The sequence below is a fragment of the Rhopalosiphum maidis genome, chromosome 3 (genome assembly GCF_003676215.2).
Source record: "Rhopalosiphum maidis isolate BTI-1 chromosome 3, ASM367621v3, whole genome shotgun sequence".
In the NCBI taxonomy this organism is placed as follows: Eukaryota; Metazoa; Arthropoda; class Insecta; order Hemiptera; family Aphididae; genus Rhopalosiphum; species Rhopalosiphum maidis.
Window position 1 is genome coordinate 67,922,842 of NC_040879.1, and position 22,407 is coordinate 67,945,248.

Below are 22,407 nucleotides of genomic sequence, written 5' to 3' on the forward strand. Positions count from 1 at the left end.
ACAGTGCGTTTTAACATAATTAACAACGGCAATTAATAAGACGTGCATCACATGTACATGTACTACTTTATTAAAAAAAAAAACTCCGTAAAGTTGCGCAATTTTTTGATGTCTGGAATGCATCGATAAGTCGACACCTGGATAAGTCCGAAATTATTGAATTTCGACTCGACGAGGTTTCACTGTACTACCTCCTACCCAGGGCCGCATTTAAGATTTTGGCGCCCGGTACAAATTAAATCGTACACCGCCCCTCCCTCTAGGGCATAATAGGGAGATATGTTTGGGTATTTGCCCCCCCCCCCCATGAAAATATAAAATATACACTTTAATATAATTACTTTCAAATTTTATAAAACAGGAATAATTTATAATTTATTGAAACAAAAAAAAATATTTATTTTAACATTTCATGATAGTAATAAAATAACTTTATTAGTACCTACTAAATATATATCATATATTATTATGTGTATGTATAAACTATAAACTAATTCTATGTTATATGTGTATTTAAAAATAATACTTAGTAGATTTATACTTATAAAGATATAATTAGGTATAATTCAAGAAATATCCAAAATATTTTTTTTTTTTATTTATTTACATTTCGCAGGCCACGCGTACATCGCGACGTCGCGATTTCCACCGAATATTTTGTGCGACGAATCCTCTTAAATCGTTTCGAGACGTGCGGCGGAAATCGCACGCGGCAGGTGCCGGACGAATTATCACCGTCGTATAGTATTGTTACATAAAACCATCATATACGCACCTGCCCACGACAATAATATAATAGCAATCACATTATATCGTATACGTCATATTATATTGCACATGTGGACGTGCGATCGACCGCGGTCGTGTTCGTTTGTTCGCCGTACAATAATATCGAACGTGAGTCGCCGTACCTTCCCGTCATACATAACATCACTATAATAATTATTATTATCGTACCCGCACACAGCTGTATAATAACATGTGCGTACGCGAGCGCGCGCGTGTAGGTCGAAATCGTTTCCTACTTTTTGTCTCGTATTATTTATTTATTATTATTATTATTATTATTTTCATCTCGCCGCTGCGGCGACCGTGTGAATCCGGTGATCACATTAAATATTACTATCATCGTCGTCGACAGCCACCGCCGCCGATGCAGAAACACGACCGCGACGACGACGATGCGTGCGTTGCACGGGGACCAGCGTATGCAATTTGACTACAACGCGAAGGGAAAGGGAGCTTCGGTGGCCGTGAGCGACGAGCGGATCCGCGTATAGTGTGGCACCCGGTAAACGAACCGATACTCCACAGGCTGCAGTCATTGTTCGGTGCCCGTTGGCTCTATCTGTCCTGTTCTGGTCAAACGCTAACTGCGATAATAACATATCGATACACACGCATTGTGTGTGTGTGTGTGTGTGTATATATATATATATATATTTACATATATTTACGATTTATATCACGTGTGCGTGCGTATATTTTTTTCATTAAATTTTAACGCAATACCGCACACGATATTATAGATTTTTTTACAGACCGGAACCGGGCCGGGCACCTGCAGACGACGGACGAAACGACGTTTTCCTGTGAAATTTCGTGCGTTTTTGATTTTTTTGATTTTCCGTTTCGCTCGCATTTATATTGTCATTATTGTTATTGTTCTCGCGAAGACTGTAAACTACGCGCGCGATACGCTAATATTAGTATTATTATATCCGCCGTTATTCGCCGCCCGTTTTCGTCTGTATGTACATACAGCACGACGTCGAAGTCCGGACAACAGCGTGAGTGTACACACACGATATTATCATCACCAGCTGTACAATATTATACGCTTTTATGTACGTAACAACAATTAATTTTTGTCCAGGAATTTTTCTCTCATTGCGCTTTCTGTGCACGCAGAAACGCCGTGTTTGTACTTAACCGCGGGGTTCGGTGTAGAACCGCGAACCGATGTGTCCTCCTGTTATATTACATTATATCGTTATAGACAGTCGTATTCATTCGTCATATCGTAATATAATGTATATATTGTGCTTAAACGCGTGATATCGATTATTATACGTTTTATTATTGTCCGCACAAAAGTCACAGTCACAATTATTATGATATACTACACTCGTCTTCCTATATGTTGAGTCATAAATTATGCGTCTAATCATCAGCGTGATTACATAGTTACGGTGTACGTAAATCGGCTAAGGAATAAACCGAAAGAAAATATCAATGTCTGTATTGAAATTTTTTTTTCTTATTACATAAATATACTGACTAAGTGCGTTACATTTGTAAAATAAAAAACAGAAATGTATAAATGTCAAAATCGTAATGTGATTTGTTCGTTACCGAGTCGAATGACTTAATATTGGTAATTTAAAAATCAACCTATAATTATTTTTTAACTCAATGTAGTCCACGTTTCAATTTTCAATCAAAACCGTTTAGAGAACTAGATTTTAGTGAATTATTGCATTTCTTCGTTTACATATACTATGTATACTATGTATTGTTTTTGTTTTATGGTAGATTTCTTAAACGTTATATATCTATTTTTACACCTACGTAATCTTTATTAAAACCACTTAGTTTTTTTTTTTCATATATATTTTAATACAACGGTATATTCAGTAGGCAATTAACTTAAATTAATTATGCGTATGTCCTTACAATTAATCATAAATATTATACATTTTTACGTAATATATAACTAAGGCATTATATGAACTCAATATATTTATGTACTTAATACGTATACAATATTTTAAAGTATTAAAAATAGGTTTATTAAAATTCGATAATATTTTAACAATGTTTAAATTTAAATCTTTAATTTGCTTTATTTTTTTTTTTTTTTTTTTATAAAATCTGCTAATAAACGTATGATGTTACGTCTCGTGCAAATTTAAAAAAATTAGTAATTACATTAACTATAAGTCTGATAGACTGAATTTATTGAAACCGACGATAATAATAATAATAATAATAATTAAAAAAAACTATTAATTCATATTTTTTTAATATAGTTGTCAACGAGATTTATTATTTCTCCTCTCTCTACGATCGCCGACGTAGGTAATGAACGAAAGTAGTATTCTTGCGGTTCGCCTTGTAATATAAAATGTATTTTACATTAAACCGTTCCGTTCGCAATACATAAACGACCAATTATTTAATCATAAAAAAAATGTATTATCACCCGCGAGCTTTATCGTCTGTGTCAATTTTTTGTTACAGATCTTTGTGACAGCATATAGAAAATAATGGTACGAAGTTAGATTGTGCATCGGGATATCGGATATCTCAATTGACTCATTTACTGTTCATTCGCTATTTTATTCGCCACCACTGCACAAGCCAGACGGAGGCGGACGATATGGATCAAAATCAGCGGAATTATTACAAAACCAACATAGCTGCTCTGAATTTGACCGCAGCACTGGTGAAAAGTGAGCCGCTCAACGAAAAAGAGGATGACGCGAAATGGCCTTGTCTCGAAACGGCCAGTGGCAAAGGCTTATCCACGGAGACGTCTTCCACAACCTCCAGAGGCGAAACGTCCAATACGTCTAATCACAAAAGGAAACCGCTGTGTACCATAGGTATGTGTTATATTATATTGTTATTAAAAACATAAAACCGTATAGATAATAATATATATTATAATAAATGTTCGACGAGCGCGAAAAGATTATTCCACTCAGCGATATGTAATAATCCGAAAAAATATTTATTTATTAATTGTCATATTAATGATTATTATATTACTGTGGCAGACCATAATTTATAATAATATTATACCAGCTGTATTGCTATAATTTAATCTTTTAAAACTTTTTTTTAAAAACAATGATGATTACGGTTTATTGTCATCCGACCGGAGTTCTCTTAAACCGTCCAAACTTTAATTTTCAGATAATACTTTTATACGTCAAATCAATTATTAAGTCAGGTAAATGATTAGTTGTAAATTTTGAAAAAAATTAACTGTAAATATATTATTGGTCACAAAAATCGTATACGATGTTATTTTTATTATTAGTCTTAAATATCAGATTTGTATAATATCTAAGTGTCTATATTCTTCATGATATTTCGGAGCAGTCGTATTTCGTCGTTAGATGATTTTATTTAAACGTCTAAAGTCATATTATTATTATCTAATGAGTTAGAGATTATCTTTTTTTTCAAATTAAAAAAAAAATATATTATTATATTATTTACATAATAATACATTTTTTTTAATATTTTATCACTCATAATGTACTTTAGCGATTTTTATGGTGAAACAAGCCTTATATACTTTAAGTGACTAATACCTTATAATTTAAATAAATATCTGTGTACCTATGGTTAAAATAACCTAACCATCTTTTGTACCTTCAGTTTCGACATACATCAAGGTTGTATGGTGTTCTTTAAACCACGTCATATTTAAAAAGACCACAGAGGGTAAAATTATGGTTTAATAAAATTTCTATTTTAACCCAATTTCGAACTTACGTCATACAAATTAATTTAAAATGAACGTTATTTGAATTGTATTTTAATGAGTATAGTAATAGAGTAGGTCTGCAAATATTGGAAAATTCTAAGACTTATTATGTGTATTTATTATATTTTTTAAGGTGTTATACATACATAAAATATATATGATAGATAGTATCTACATTAACTAAAACTAATTTTTTACTCAACACTAATTCCAACATTATTTTACATTTGAATTCTGGTAATTAGATTAAATTAATTAGTTTTTGACCTAGTCTACTAAAATAAAAATCAATTAAAAAAATTAAATAAACTATTATTTTGACTAAATTTCTCTGGGGAAACAAACAACAAACTTATGCTAAAATACTATTTAACGACGTGATTATTTTCCACATCACCGTTTTGCACTTTTTATTTGGCTATTTGGAAACACAATAATTATAGTTGAGAAAGGTCAACATAGTAGATCGCAAAAAAACATCGTTTACTATTAAGTAATACTTTAAAGTTATAATAATAATAATAATAATACGATTTTTATATATTATTTAGTCATACTATTTTGCATTTCACATTTTGCAAAAACCTACTACTATGGGTGATAGGAATTTTTCACCAATCTTTAAAAGAAGCGGTCAGCCTTGGTAATCGGTTTGTTTTTAGTATTGCGTATGCGATAGAAATTGAAACTAAATCAACCTTGCATCCCACCGGTTCCCAAACAAGCCGAATTAACAATTGCAACTTGTTTATTGGGTTAAATGAAATCGCTAACATATGGGAATTAAAATGATAGATATATTAGACAACGAATAGAAATTATAGAGTTGACGATACTCTATAGAAAGCTATAACTGCAGCAATTATCCACCTGGTGATTTATTCACTGTACGCAATCGTAATTACTAATTGTTTAGAAATATACATATTTTAAATTGTATTTTTATAGTTATGGACTCGCACAAATATAACATAGTTATTTAAGTAATTAAATAATGCAACAATATTTTATTGAATTATATTATAGTCAAATCTTCAGTTTCATTTTCAGTTTACATAACTTAACTTCATGATCACGGCGTAACCTCATTACCTCAATATAATTGATTATTTAAAAAATTTATCTGTATTATGTGAATTGAAATAATGAAAAAGTTTTTGAAAGTAAAACTACGAATAAACTGTATTAAATTCTGGGAAATTGCTAAACTTCTCAGTTAAAAATTGAAATATTTAAATAATAATTATACTTTATAGATGCCCGATAATTAATAAAATTTGGAACATCAATTTAATACACGTATTATGTTACAAAATTTACAAAAATATAGCACTTAAAATAGATTAAATATTTCATTCGTTACTTTGATTGACATTTTTAAATTGTTAATTTGTTTTTAATTTAGAATTGTTATCAACAAAAAAATAATAAACACATTATTCGATATAGTATGTCAAAAAAATTGACAAGATAGGGTAAATATTGAAAATAATTTTTAAAAAAAATATTAGAAATTAAAATAAAGTAATTAATATTATATCCCGATTATCGTATTTAAATACATATACAAAAAACGCGTATACGGCAAAGTACTTAAATGTATATTTACGTTTAGAAAAACAAATCATTTTGAATGTTTTTAAACTCATTAGACACAAAATAGAAAAATATAGCATTAAATATAAACATTTCGTTAAATATTAATGAGATCCTATGAAAATACGATTCGAATGTAAATTTAATGTGTTTGTGTTTCTAAACGCGTACTTTCTGTTCGGGAAAATGCAAAAAAAGTTACATAATTATTATTTTGTAGTTTGATATATTTTGTTGTTACTTTTATCAATGTCAAGGTGAATGCGAACACGATTTCGTCTTGCTAAAGACCAAAATAAAAATTAGGAGGTGTAATCATTGTATTAAATGTTTGTATAATATTACAAGTTCTATGCATTTTATTGAATTGTTGCTAACAAAATAGGTAATGCATTTCCTATAGCTATACGTGTATTGTTATTGTTATTACATATCAAAACTTTGCGTACTATTTAATTATTGTTACTTAAACAATGAACCAAAAAAACTACATTATTCACAGTGTATAAATAGTTAAATTGCTAATGTTTTTTGTACTCATTAACAATTATTATTATAGTTGGAGACGATAAAATGTTAATAATTATAGTCCGTCTCTGATTTTATTATGTGTTGTGTAAATACACGCCACTTACTAGTTTATTGAACTCGAATAAATGAACCGAATGGTTGGCTCCTGTTGATATTTTTGGTGCGAAAGACCATCGTCACTGTTTGCTGTCTGAAGATTTTTTTATTTGAGTAAAATAATCATTAAAATTAATTACCTGCGTTGAAAAGTACAAATATTAAAATACGCACATTGTGTTGTCATACGTGTATAATATACAATATAATATATAATACATTAAAATATAGATATTTATTGCACAGATGTATTATAGTAATTAATTCATAAAATATGCAATTATGAAATACCTACTCGATATTTAAAAAGAAAACAGTGATTTTGCGTACATTTATCAATATAGTGATGGTTTTCTTTAATACTATAAAATGATTTAAACAATTTTTATATTGACAAAAACATGTATAATTTTTTTAGTATTGAAGTAAAAAACTAGTATTTTTTATAATCTATAATATAATGTCTACGTGTTAAATGCAATAGGTACAATGGGATGGGTTTTAAAGACAATAATTCATAATATTTAATGTAAAATTTAACTTGGAGCATCCGAGTGCTGTACACAAGTTGGATGTGTTATACGGTTTTGGTGTTCCAAAGTCACATTTTTTCTTACGCATAACAAATTAAAAATACAAAATAAGAACTAGGAAAGACGTTCTTGCTTATAATTAGTTTCGGTTTCGATTGTACCTAGCCAGTCGTCATTGAGAATAGGTCATTGTAATGAATGTATCCAATTCAATGATAAATTATTGCACACATAAAACGGTCCTGAGCAGAGACGGACACGCCGTATTTATATAACTACTTATTAGTAATTTGTTATTATTATATTAGTAATACAGTAGGTTCAATTAATATTTTTGTTAATCATATCGTACAATCCTACTCATCCTATACAACGATAATTATAACGTTAAATGTATTATTGTTCTTACTTATAAATGAATACCTATTTAAATATTTTTAGAACAGTGTGAATAGGATCGCAATATAGATTGATTGAAATACAACTGAATATTAAATTACAACAAAACTACTTAAATTATTGTAGGAAAAATACCATATAAATCCGTCGACATTTTAACTTCAAATGTCTATAAAAATAAATGTTATGAATGTGTTTTTGAAATTACTGAAAAACAGTACGAATCAAATATACTTGATTTACATTTTGAGATTTAAGTAATAAAAATTAAAAACTTTACGAATTTACAGCTATAAAATGTTTCGCATATTATCATGGTTTATAAAGATTTCGTCGATATTTGAACTTCAAATAACGCTCATTACATTTTTTTTTTTTTTTAATTCTGATGAATGACCATGTACAGCTGCTAATGACGAGGAAAAACATTTTTACTGCTCCAAAAGCCGACGACACACAAACGAGAAAAAAAAAATTATACACATCATCGTATAAGACCAACACGCGTTAATGGCTCGTTCGGTCCACTCAGAATCTTAAACGACGTGTTTTCATTGCCACAACCGTCGTACCTCGTCTCGGGAATTTCGGAGTGGGTATATAACACTGTTATTATACTCGCCGTCCTCCACGTGGATATTGCGCAATCGCTCGCGTCCAACGCCGGTATAAAATATAATATCGCCTAGAAAACCATAACGAGTGATTCCGGGTATTTCCAGAACCGCATCCGAGTAGAGATCCGCGCGACACCACCCACATCGTGCGCAACACACATGTCATCGTATCACATGGCGCACAACGATAATATTATACGTCGTTACAATAATAATAATAATAATAATAATATATACGGCGGGGCCCAGGATGCGATGACGTTGGCGGTTTTCGAAGTTTTCACGAATATTTATTTTTTTCATCGCGCGCCGCAGCCAATATATCCCGCCCGCGGCAGACTCGTCGCCGTATATACCTGTACAATAGTATGGCAGTGTTGTAGGTATACACGATCTCACTTGTCTGTCTTGTCACGTGTCCGCCGGGCCGACCCGAATTTCAATGGACTCTCCCGTGGCGTGCGGTTAGGCTGGCGCGCGGTGACTAAGTTCACGGATCTACTCGAGTGCGTCAATGGGACCTTTTCTATATAATGTATTATATTATTATTATATTGTATATGTGCGCGGGACGTTCGCCGAATGCTTAATGCGCCTCCTCCTCCGCCGCCGTTGCCCGTTTTCGTTTTAACGTTGACCAACTGTTGACCTTGCGGGCGACGACGACGACGACGACGACGACGAATAACGACGTGTGTACTTAAACACTTTAACGCTACCGCGGATCCCGCCGACCGGGGAAGTCAACGTCGTCTCGACCGTCTGCTGCGGCGCGTGAGCGGCCACCGCCGCCGCCGTCGTCGTCGGTTCACCATGTACGTACGTGTATTATGATACTATAGGTACACCGGCTGTATTATCTATACACGCCTACTGCAGCCGGAACAGATACTATAGACCGGTCGTATACCCAAAACACTGTAGTGTTGACTATATGACGCGGTTCGACGGGACCGACGGTTATATTACGCGTTAGTTATCGAAGCTGTGTTGGTGCATTAGTCGTACCTCTTTTTTTTTTTTTTTTAAAAGAGAATTAAGGATTCGACGACAAAGGTTATTAGCCCGTGATACGATTATACATGGTAATATTTTTTTTACAATTTTTTAATTAGTCTTGCGGTACTTAGAAATTCAATTATTTTCAGGGCTTGGTCTTCATCGAGTGCTTCCGCTACGTTGGGTGGCGTGTTCAGGTGTATCGTGTGCGTTCCTCCAGTATGGGTTTGATGGTTAGAGTTTGGTCGCATGTGCCGCATATTGGTTGAGGATTTTTGTTGATTAAGTATGAGTGTGTTAGGAAGGGTACGTCCGATTCTGATGCGAGTGTTTGCGGTGTCTTGACGATCTGTTGAAATAGGTAGGGGTGTACCATATTTTGATTGTTTTTTTAATTTCTTTAAGTTTGTTGGATGGCGGTATTGCAGAATTCCAGTGGTTTTGCCAGGATGCAAGAATTTTTTTTTTTTTTATTGAACTTTTTACGTCGTTTGAGGGGACGTTATTTATTGTAGGATTTGGGATGTTTTTCGTTGCAAAATCGGCATATTTGTCTGCCTTCTCATTTCCTGCGATGCCAAAATGGAATGGTACCCACACGAATTCAATATTTTTTTTAATTCGGATTAGTTTAGCTTGGATGATGTTATTTTATTTTTTGTGGATGGGATTTTGAGAGCTAATAAGGTGCTTAGGGAGTCACTGATTATTAGTATATCCTTTGATTGAAGTGTATTGGCAAGTTTTATAGCTTTATGGATTGAGTAATTTTCGGCAGAGAAAATGCTGGTTATTATTGGAAATTTGTGTTGAATGATTGTGTTCTCTTTAATTACAGCAAAACCTACTCCATAATCAGATTTGGATGCATCCAAATATCTCTTTCTAAAGGCTTTCGTTCGACGAATCCTAAAAATGTTAAAGAAAAGTACCTATATATTGCAGGACTTTACAGTTCTTTCGAAGTTTTAGACAGTTTGAAACTCGTTTTTTACTGGTTTCGAATTATATACAGCTTTTATAATCATTCGATAACGGTACATTATCACCGTATATATTGAAAACGTACCTAAAATAAGTTCAGAAAAAATAATCCAAAATGTGTGTACGGATTTCTGTTAGTCCCGGATAATTATTTGTTAAGCGATGACCCATTTGACCGGTACCCTATCTTTCTACATAGTTGCACATCAGGAAATCAAAAACAAAACGCGAAGAGTCGTATTTAATTACCTAATTGACTTGTTGGCAGTATCTAAACATAATTTTAATTATCTATTACGACGATGTTATCTTATTCGATGGAATTCAGGAAAAATTACCTATCAATAATATGGAAATAATAATTATTATAATTATAGGTATATACATTAAAAAAAAAATCGATAAATTAATACTTGATAGATTAATTATTTATTATATATAATATAATAAATATCTAATAAAAACATGAGTAATTTTTTAAATATATAGGTATATATATATTGTAGGTACATCATCATTCATAATAAATTTAAACAAACAAAACAAAACCATAAAACACAAGTAATTACTAGAAGGGTACATAAAAAATCCATTACAAAAATATTTAATTTAATTTTGTTTTTAAAGATTTTTGACAGATTCAATTACAGTCTTTTCAAAATCGACATTTATTTATAATTAATGTTTCAGTATTTAAATTATGCTTTTCATATTCAGTCATTTCAGTTTTATACAAAGTAGATTGGGTTTTCCTCTCGAACAAACAGTATATGCCATACTTGTAAATAATACTGTTTTGATTTTACTTCTAATAACATGTAGCTGTTGGAACTGCGGAGGTGCAATGGTAAAATTTCCATCCATATATTAAGTGTTAACTTCAGTTAAATTTTGAAGACAAGCGTCAATGAAAAATATTATTATTCTTTCATTAGAATTATTAGGACCATTATTATAAAGTAAGAATCAATTCGATGACCGTCAAGCTCACTCGCTAGCTGCACGGCATTCGCCTATAATAACATAATATAAATATAATTTTAAAAAGAAGTATCAAATAGATATTAAATCAAAAATACAAATACACGAGACTTATAAATCCGGGTTACACGAACGGTTTTATTAAATTAATGGAATAATTTATGTACAATAATTTTCAAAATAATGACGTAAACAAATACGCTAGAAAAATTACTAAACCTTGAAATTAGCCGAAAAACCTATCAATATATAGTATATTATGGTAATATAATCATTTAACTTAAATACCTTCTATTATTAATTCATTCAGTTGCGTGGGACTACATCATCGCAGATCGCAGATATAAAAACGATAGATAAATATCAGTCTGGCAGACGATTATACGCGAAGTATAACTTAATAAGCTAACAGAGCTAAAATAATATAACTAATGGATGAAACCTACGCATTGAAAAATATTAGGAAGTATCAAGTTTGTAATTATAAAGGTACAATATATATATATATATATATACAACGGAAACAAGCTGTATTCTTTTTACTGCAGTATATTGCAATCATTTATAATAGGTGTACATTCAGTATTAAACATACTAACTTATATAGTACTCATGTGTCCCAAAAATTGTTATTGTTTTTTCTGTTTATTCTGTTTTCGGTATTATTTCCGCTTTCCACGAGTATTTTTTATATTGGATATTTTTATCGCCGATTACCTATTCGACGTGACGTCTTAATTTTAAAATTCCGAAGTTCAGCTTTTTAATAATTTCTATAGTCAAACGATGGTCGAACACACTTTACCGAATTAAATTACATTCCGATTTACAATGGATCGGTAAAACGAAATTTATAAATATTTGAAAATAATTTAAGCAAGACATGCGTGTACTACTCCATGGGTTTCAATTATGCGCAAGACATATAGCGGATGACTGTTTTATTGAGTGTTAACGTTTAAATGTTTAAAATATACGTAGCGATATTCATAAATTAGTGTTTGAACAATATCGTTTTATTTTTATTAATAATATTTTATTATAATTTGTTGAGTGTTGACATATTTTTATATTTACACGTTACCGTAAATACAATACATAATATATATGAAGTACCTATTTATCATCCGCACACCACATATAGGTATCACTGGATTGATGCATCATATATTAACATATTATTATTAAACACCACTAACCGCAAACCGTTGTTTTCATCTCACGTATTACCCGAACAAAAGCTAACAATCTTTGATGCCATCATCATATCTATAAAATAAACTTAATTATAAATTACAAAATTCTCATCGGTTAACGTCATACGTGCTTAGTGCTTAATATATAATATGTATATACATGTACCTATGTAGTCTTAAAATGTATACATTATGTACGTGTGTATTACCAAAGATGTTTTTCTCTTAAATTATAATTTATATTATTGTTCGCTACCTGTGACGTATCTAAGGAAATATTGAAATTTATTGATGTACATGCAAATTGAAGGTCACGAGGACGAGGGTTATGTCTTTAGCGTACAGGATATACATTGATTTCTTGATTAACACATTTTCAGAAAAACTTTAATAATTAATACAAAACTGCGATTTCAAAGTAAATGTATTTTTTTTATATGTCTATAATAAGGCTATAAAATACATATCATATATTTTTCTTATTTAAACACTAGGTTAGTACCCAATATATTTCATTTTTAACGTTATTTATACATATAGTATGATAATATAGTAGCTACGGTTCAGTCACCGAGGCCGAGTTTGTATTCATGATCAATAAAAAAAAAAAAATTTAATTAATTTCATGTCTTAAGAATATTGTAAATGGAGTGGATCGCACTATAGTTAGTTATAGAACGTCTATTTTTAGTGTTCTACTGCAGCTGCTACTCATTATGATTTATTATTATGCTTAAATTAAAAAAAAAAAAAATCACTGACAAAGTTTGTTACACGATTTCCATTATTCCATCATTACAAATCAAAGAGCTACTTCATTACATAGTTTTTTAATGGTAAATATCTAATATTATTTGCTGTAAATTTTGATTTTTGAACCATTCGAATAATATGATATTTTAGTCGCCTAATAAGCCGTTTTCCTGGTTCGAAATCGTTCCATATCATTTATAATAATACTCGTCATGACGTGTAATGCCGGAATAGAAAAAAACGGCCCACCGGGATTTCAATTCGTCTATTGGTATTTCGTGAGTGGTGTGTGATAAAAATAAACGTTAGTCTTTAAATATCACTGCAAAAAAAAAAAAAGTCTCATGCTGGCAGATCCGGTAACTTTGATGGTTAATTAATGTCACCATACATATTATAAAGCAGTAACGAAACTATAATTTTTTTTTTTTTTTTATGAAAAGCTTCTGTAAAAAAATATCTCGTTGTGCATCGTCGCAACTATTTGTGTGCTTAGTAGTAAATGAAATATGGTTAAAAATACGATACCGAGACGCGAGGTGCACTAAACATACCTAGCACAATGTCGTAGATAATTCGACACGCCCGGCAAACGATTGGTAACGGAAAAAACCCTGCGTTTACGACCGCTTACCAGCAATAAGCTCCGTCAATGCCGCGTACAACCCATAAGCCTAATAAGTCTTGGAGAATCGGCATGATATAACGTTTATCGATAAGACATATTATCTACTAGGTTGGTGACATATAATATACTTCGATCACCTCTACTCGTAGGTATACCATTCGTTCTCTACTGCGGTAGAACACGTAGAATATTGATTATTCGAATCATTCCTATTCGACTAATTAAAGAGAAACAATAAGGACAAAGGTTTAATTGATATGAAATCGATTTTTTTTCTCACGGAAATACAATATAAATTAATATTTAACTATGATGTACGTAACACGGCCAGAAGGTTGAATTTTCCAGTGTGTGTATTGGAATATTTAATTAATTCAAACGTCGTTTTGAAGAACACGCGCGCGCACGTCATAGGTTTTGGCCGGTATAATATATATATAGGAAGGTTGAAATTAAACAAGTGCAATCAATTTCTAAAGTATCTATAGTTTTGGATTAAAACGAACTTTTAAATTCACAAAACGCAACACATGGTTGATTATCGCATGTATAGATTTGAGAACCTATAAAAAAAAAAAAAGAATAAATAAAAAACACTATTAATATTTACACGCACAGATTATGCGTTTTATCATATTATTGAGTTATAACTAGTAATTTATTACAATCATTGATTTTCACGTAATAATGCGTAGGTATTATCCATCATCCTCGTTTTATATATATTAATATACCTATTTATGACGTGATGTCGCAATATATTTTCCAGTAGACGTTTTGTGTGTACGCGGTGTACCTACTACTGTTAAGGACGACGTTTTTACTATAAATGCAATATGCAAATAAATGAATACTACACCATTGCCAAAGTACGTGATTTTAATATTTTTCAGCGTACCGATAATTTTTTTTCATAAATTGCATCCTAGAAACTTCTATCATGCACGATATATATGGTTTACCTTCGTCTATACAAGACCATCAAACTTGTCTAACGATTTTAGCTGGATTTTTTTTCCTACTTTGCATTCGAAACTATTGCTAGCAATCTAACGTTTATTTTAAATAAATTCGATAGGAGTAAACACTATATGGACAATCTGGCTTGCATTCCTCTCCGAGTGTCAATGGACACGCTATATCTATGTATAAGTAGATTCTCACACTTCGCCGCCGTCTGATTTATCGGTCTGTAAATGTATTGTAAACTAGTCGTTTAAACATATACACTATTTTATTTACAAGAATGGACAGCAGTGTTCCATTATAAAGTAAATAAATAATAATTTCGTTGATAACACTACTTAATATAGTTTCATCGTTACGAATATATACATTTATCCGTAATATAGGTGTCTACATATCGGATTACGTTTTTAAATCAATTTATTTCGTTTAGTTTTAAAATATGTGCGTGCAATAAAAAAATAATAAAATCTATAAGCTCATCTCGAACAGAGTTCTGTTGAATAGTTTCTGTTCTCGGAGCGGGTAAATAATTATACGTTTACTTTATAATATTTTATATGGCATATTGATGGGTATCTCATATTGAAACGTATGTACCTACTAGCAACTAAATATATACGGCTAGAAAAATACACGGATATATACTATTAGGCGATAAGTCCGTGATTCGATAGAATACACAACCATATAATAATATTCAACTCTGTGAATAGGCAGTCGAGTGCAATCCTATAGACATTCTATATAGTATATGTCCTAGACAAGGTTACAACACACACACGCGCATATATAATATGTATATTGCATTATATACTCGCGGTGGTCTTATACGATGTTTCCGATTGAGTGTTCGTCTTAACCAATTGAAATGGAATGGGTACATAGAGGTAAAAACATCACACGCGCGCGAGATGGGCACGCATTACGCGTTAAGTTTACACACAAGAGGCATCTAACACGTCCTCAGCACGATTTTGCGTTCCCGGTTTTGGTCCGATAGTGATTCGTATTACAATAGTGCGTGCGCGACTATGAAATATTGGCACGTCCTTGCGCCATACATATTAGCCGGTGCCTATACGTTATATACACTTATACATATGTATCGTACATTATATGTACCTATTGTACTTGTACACACACACGTACATTTATATATATATATATATTATTCATATATGAAATAAAATAAAATATTTGAATTCTTCCTTTTTCCTATGTACTTGTGTGGTTCAGTGTCTGCCGCGCGTGTTGTACGATTATTATTATATTTATCTGCGTGGCGAAAATATAATTAAAAACTATGACCGTTAGCCGAAAAATAGTAAAAGTTCCTGTTCTTTTATTGTATGATTTATGATTTATGTTGTTATTATTGTTGTCGTCCGTTGTTGTTGTCGTCGTTATATGTATTATATATATATATATATATATAAATATGTATAATGTAATCATTCAGTGTATAAAAAAAGGTTAAGGCCGTGGAGGTCTCGCACATGTACATGGATAGAGAAGCCTATTCCATAATAATGCTCTATAGATCTTTTAAGATGTGTGCGATTTGTTCATGACCTTAACATTTTGACACTACGCGTTTGGGTTTTGGCGTTGGAAATTTGAGCGTCGTCATTGACAACATGTGTCTAAAATCGGTGGGGTCTAATGAAAAAAAAAAAAAAGAAAACTAATATAATTTATTTTAATGCCTTTTAATTATGATTGCACCTATTAGATCCGTGTTAATCATATGTGTGTTTTCTTGTATTTAATCACGGCCAATCGCAGTAAACAGCCAAAGTCTTTATGAAGACCGCATACACAGACCGCGCCATCCTTATAATAATATACCATAATTCATATTAGTAGCTAAACGACGACGACTGTACTATATAATACACAACTGTCGACCGTATTATATATAAATAAACTTTAAACGATACACATAGCTGCGATACGAATACGAATATAGTCGGCCCTTGACCGACTGATGGATCGATCGACTAAAAGGCCATAAGTACTTAATTAATTGCAGATGCACCGTATTATCGTATTATATCGCGCATACAAATATCGATGTCCGTATTAAAATATCAGCCTTGGGCGTAATAACGATATTATTACTCCTCAAAATCACTGTACATCTGTATAGAAGTCAAGATCTCTGATCGGAACAAATATAGTTTTGATTATAATATTACCTCTGACGTTGTGGCCGTGCATCTGTATTCAAATCACCAACAGGTTGTTGTTATCGTCGTCGTCTATTTGCAGATGTTATCGTCAAGAAAACCTAATATATATATATATATATATACATATATTATTATATCATATTGTACAATAATAATTAATATTCAGTTCATATTTCGACACCTATATATTGTACGACAACACGGCATTGTAAGTACATGTCCCGCAATGGCGATGCCACCAATTTTCAATTCACTGTTAAGTGATAATTAATACGATTCGAAAAAAAAGTCCGCGTGGGTACACAAATCAATAGTGTTTATTGAGCTTATTCAGATAAAATGCATTTATTTTTTACATAGCGTACTCATCGAATTTGCAGTATTCGGTACCTATTTAGGTGCTTACATACCATATACATATAATGTTATACTTGTAAATAGTTATAATTTAAGTATAAAAAATAATACGAACGATGAAGTATAATATGAGCGACTCCACGAACTTTGTCTGAGGGTTATTCGACAAAGAAGACATTTTCTTAAATGTCCTCGATTGCAACACTCTTGCTCAAGTTTTGCATAACAGCGGCTTATTGATTAATTAATAATTAGATATTAAATAGGTAATAATTATTACGTACTTACACGTTGTAACCGATTAGGATACTGTTCACTACGTTACTCGGCACATATCGTGATCGTAGTTAAGTCTTTCGAATGCTTCGCGAAATAAGTATAATTTGTTAAATTAAAAAAGGGTTTTTTTTTTTTATTATATTATTTATTGTGCGCACATATTATGTATATACATATGGTTTGATGCGACCATTGCGGCGAATGAGTCTATTTACTTTTCTAATATAATTAATCTCTGTGTATTGATTAGCAAACAAATGATATCAGTCATGATGCATACACTTTTTTCCAATACACATTGTCACAAGAATCGGTCTTGTTGACCAATTAGTCGTAATGTATATATACTAATGTTTATACGCTTAATGCACCCGATCAAAGTCGATCGTTTTCAACTAAGGTCAATGCAATTTAAAATAACTCGGTGTAAAAATTCGACCGAAATGTTTATCGTTTACCCCTCACTCTTTTCGTGTACAATGTTCTATTACGCGTGGTTATTTCTTTTGTTGACTATGACTATGTACATTCCATTCATAAAAAATGAATAAGTGCGTACACAGGTAGTATTATTGGTTGTCAAATAGAAATAATCTACCTAATGCATTTACGTATCCACAACAACGTTTTAAAAATCTATATTTTATTCGAATTTATTTCCTGAATAAAAACAAGTACCTAATAGAAACATCAGGTATCTATTACATATTTACAATTGACTTTAAATCGTGATATTTCTTATAGCTTAATTTTGTACAATATTGGAGGTACAATAAAAGTTTTTAATAATTAAACATACAATATCTTATAGTATGATTGATTTGTAAAGTGCATTATAAGCATCTAGTCATAATTCAAACAATTTCGGTACAATTATTTTTTTTTAAATACAATTATCCATGTACAGTAGTTATAACTGTATAGGATTGTGGACAAATTAGATACTGGTAGACGTATATTATTTACTTAAACGTTTTTCTCGCATTTCAAAAACTCTAATTTAAAAACCTATTTAAGAATTAATACTATTTATAATTTCTATTACAGCCGCAATATATAATTTTAATTTTTACTGATTTAGTATTATGGTATTTCCTCTTTCGTTTTATAAAGTTTCAAATGTCAAGTTTAAACAAGTTTTTTAATCTCAGCCTAACCTCTTTATTTTCTAGAGTTTTGGAATGAATGAAATCTGGTTAGGCCTGCTGTTTTAGAAATGCATGTGATGCAATAGCAAATATACATAAATTTAAAATATATCTTGAAAACGGATTCATAGCTATATCCCATTTCCCAGGACCACCCGGAGTTAACGAATTATAGGGCAATAAAAATAAATAATGCATTATATTATTATAATCATCGGTTAACCTTTCTACGTTTTACTAACCGAACGCGTTTTATTTCCCAACACACTTTTAGGATACGGAAATGATTATTTTTAGGCCTAAGGTCAACGCGTAAATAATAATTACGTCAAGACGGTGCTTAATTTGTTATGCAAAGTTGCTGCGGCAATCAAAAGGGCTACAAAAATCCATTTAAATCCTAATCCCAAATAAGATAATTACCTATATATATATCATTAAAAATTATGTAAATTGAAAAACATTTGGCAACAGACGTTAAATTATACCTTTGAGAAGTCGTCGATCACATTTTTTGGTATTACCGCCTTCAGTGTTCAACAATTATACCTATTATAGACTATAGTTATCTCAACATTGAATTAGCACTTACTTAAATTATTCGTCTATATTAGTTTAGGATTTAATAACAATTGAAAACTTCAATTTAAGGTAAAAAATCATGGAAATGCAGTATACAAAAAATAATTTTGCCCAAAAGTGTATTTATAATGAAATAATGACTGAAAAAACAATGATATTCAATAAGGACTATTTAAATAAAATTCGATTTATTGCTAAAATTGGTCTACCTAGTAAAATTTTATTTTAATAATTGTTTTTTAATGAAAGTTTTAAAATATTGTAATACTGGAAACACAATTTATACTGAATTTATAAGCGAGTGTCTTTTATATGAGATATATATATATATATATATAAGTATTCAACTATTGAAGTATTGGGTACCTAATTGTTTATTTAGTGCATAAAAAAAAAAAAACGAAGAATTCACTTTACTTCATACCAGATTTTTAGTATACATCATTGTCATTGATTCAGTCGTAGATTATGAATATAAATCATTGTATTCAATTTAAAATATTCTGAACAGAGCTTTAGTAGTTTAGTGTAATATACATAACAATAAATTAATGTTAGTACCTATGTGTTTAGTTTTCAATATGTTTAACATTGTATACTATCATAACAACAAAATAAAAAATAAATAATAAATTTAGCAAGTAAAATCCTCAAAATTTAAAATTTATTTTTATAATTCGCAAATGGTGAGCCGAAGCAGTTTTTAAGTCTTCAATATTGAAATGAGTAGCAAACAATGAATTAAGTGTGATAAAAAGCTTTTAATCGTAATATTTATACTATTAAGTTTAAAAAAAAATAGATTAAAAGAAGCTTAGAAAAGCCATATATGTATATTTGCTTCAGATCTGAAAATTGTTCAACATGCCACTACAAGTATCCCAAACTTTGAAAAAAAAATTGAAATCACCTAATATAATTTTAAATTATATATTCCGGTTTCAGTTTATACCTTAGAATACAAGAGTAATTTGTGTTATACATTACGGAGAAATAACAATACTCGAATATTAGACGAAATTGTGTTTATACCATTTTCCTGTTATTGCTCAATTGTTTTTTCTTTACGCACTTTTCTAGATTACCAAAAATGACCTAACCATTTAAAGTGTCAATTTGATCAAAAATTGCTGCTTTGAAATCGATAATACTTCAAGTACCGAAGGGATCAAATCTTTTGGTTAAAAAATTGTTTTCCTAAAAATTGAAAATAAAGACCATTGTAAAACTACTATAGCTCCCTCGCTCAGCTCAGAATCTAAAGTAAAAAATAATTTATAATTATGTATGTATCAAACTAAGTTTTTGCACTCTGTTTCGTGTTTCGGACAAAATATCATAGAATTTGATTAAAAAATGTAACTAACTGAATTATGTCGTAACATAATATCACGTGGTGTCTTAAAAACGTATCAAATCGTCAATATAGTTCGGTTTCTTGTATTATTTATACTGATCACCTATTATATGTGAGTATGAAAACACACCTTAAGTACGTCGTTTTTTTCTCAATAGGAATAATTTTTTCAGTTCTAACATTACATAAATTTAAGACATAATTACTATAATAATATCTATATATTTTTTTTTCGTGGAATCGAAAACGTCTGACCCCACTGGCCATATTATCAAAATTTTAATTAAAGACGAACTTTCCATCTAGAATATAAAAATGTGCATATTATTCTGCTGGCAATCCTGTAGGCCGGATTTTTGACATTTAAATGTTTCAAATAAAAATATGCTAATAAACGAGTTATGAACATGTTATCCCAATAACCAACATAATTGACCGCCGTAGATGTAGACATGCCGCATATTATTCAAGTTTCGTACTACTATATTAATATATAATATAATAAACGCGCCTATATAATATGATGACCGTCTGTATACTGCAACGTGTGCTCGCGTGTTTAGCCTTGACTCTTTGTGCATGTGCATAGTAAAAACCAGCGTCGTTCGAACCTTGCGAAGTGTTGCTTTGTAGATCGTATTTCGGTTATTATTGTTATTTTTTTTTTTCGTGACATATATTTTTCGAACGTTTCCTTATTCGTTTTTAGGACCGACGAAATAGAGCATATTATGAATAAAATAATGATATCGAAATCAATACAAACGTTTCTCATTAGGTTTTTCAAAAAACTCCATATCATTAAATTTAATGATAGTTTCATTAACCATGACCTTTGCAATTGTGTATAGCTATATTATATGTTTCACGCGCATTAAAAATGTATTTTTAAAATAATTTTGCTTGTTAGTTTTTCAACAAAAATATAATAATTCGTGAACAGTATTAATTTTTATCGTGCATGCCAAAATTATTACGAATTATTTCAATTATTATTTAAATTCATGATGCGTTTCAATAGGTACAATACTGTAGTCTATACGTTTTTATTAGGATCACGTTTTTTTTTTTTATTGTGATTTACACGAGTAGTTTTTAGTTGTAAATTATATTTTAACTATATTTTGTTCAATTTTTTTTCATTTTTTTAATGGTTTTACAATTACGTGTATTGTATGCAATTATTTTTTCCGGTCATAAATTTACTAAAAAATTATCATAACATAATTCTTCAATAAAATAGATACAGATGGAACTTTAAAGTGTCGTTTTTTAAATTACATATTAGTAGTAGTATTTACCTATACAATTAGAAATGATTATTGAATTTTTATTTCAATTATTATTATTATAAATTATAATACACTTATCCTGCAATTATAATATATGGATTTAAATTTTTTTTATTTATTTGAATAAACTCTTTAAATTTTTTTTTCTTATATATAGTTAACAATTTTAATTTCAACCAAAATGCAATAAGCACATTTCATTATTCTTATAAAATCATTAAGTTTATGTACTTATTTATATATATATATATGTATATACCGTACCTATCCATAATAATATAATGAAATATAATAATTTGAAGAATAATTTTATCTAGTCCCCACACTTTACTTATTTTTAGTATTTTTATAATAATTTACGAGCCAAATATTATTCGAAAACACATATTTTAAAATATTTATATTTTATAGGGATAA

General features: G+C 30.3%; 1 protein-coding gene across 2 annotated transcripts in view; it reads left to right on the forward strand.

The window, feature by feature from the left end:
- The first annotated feature begins 1,319 nt into the window (after positions 1–1,319).
- LOC113558794 (scavenger receptor class B member 1-like) overlaps positions 1,320–22,407 on the forward strand; it is a 43,058-nt gene continuing 21,970 nt past the window's right edge. The window contains exons 1-2 of one of the 2 annotated variants that reach the window (XM_026964342.2): positions 1,320–1,847; positions 3,244–3,608. In XM_026964342.2, coding sequence (XP_026820143.1) covers positions 3,383–3,608 — 226 coding nt within the window. In that variant the 5' untranslated portion in view covers positions 1,320–1,847; positions 3,244–3,382. The remainder of the gene's footprint in view (positions 1,848–3,243; positions 3,609–22,407) is intronic. The other variant, XM_026964343.2, reaches the window with a different exon arrangement.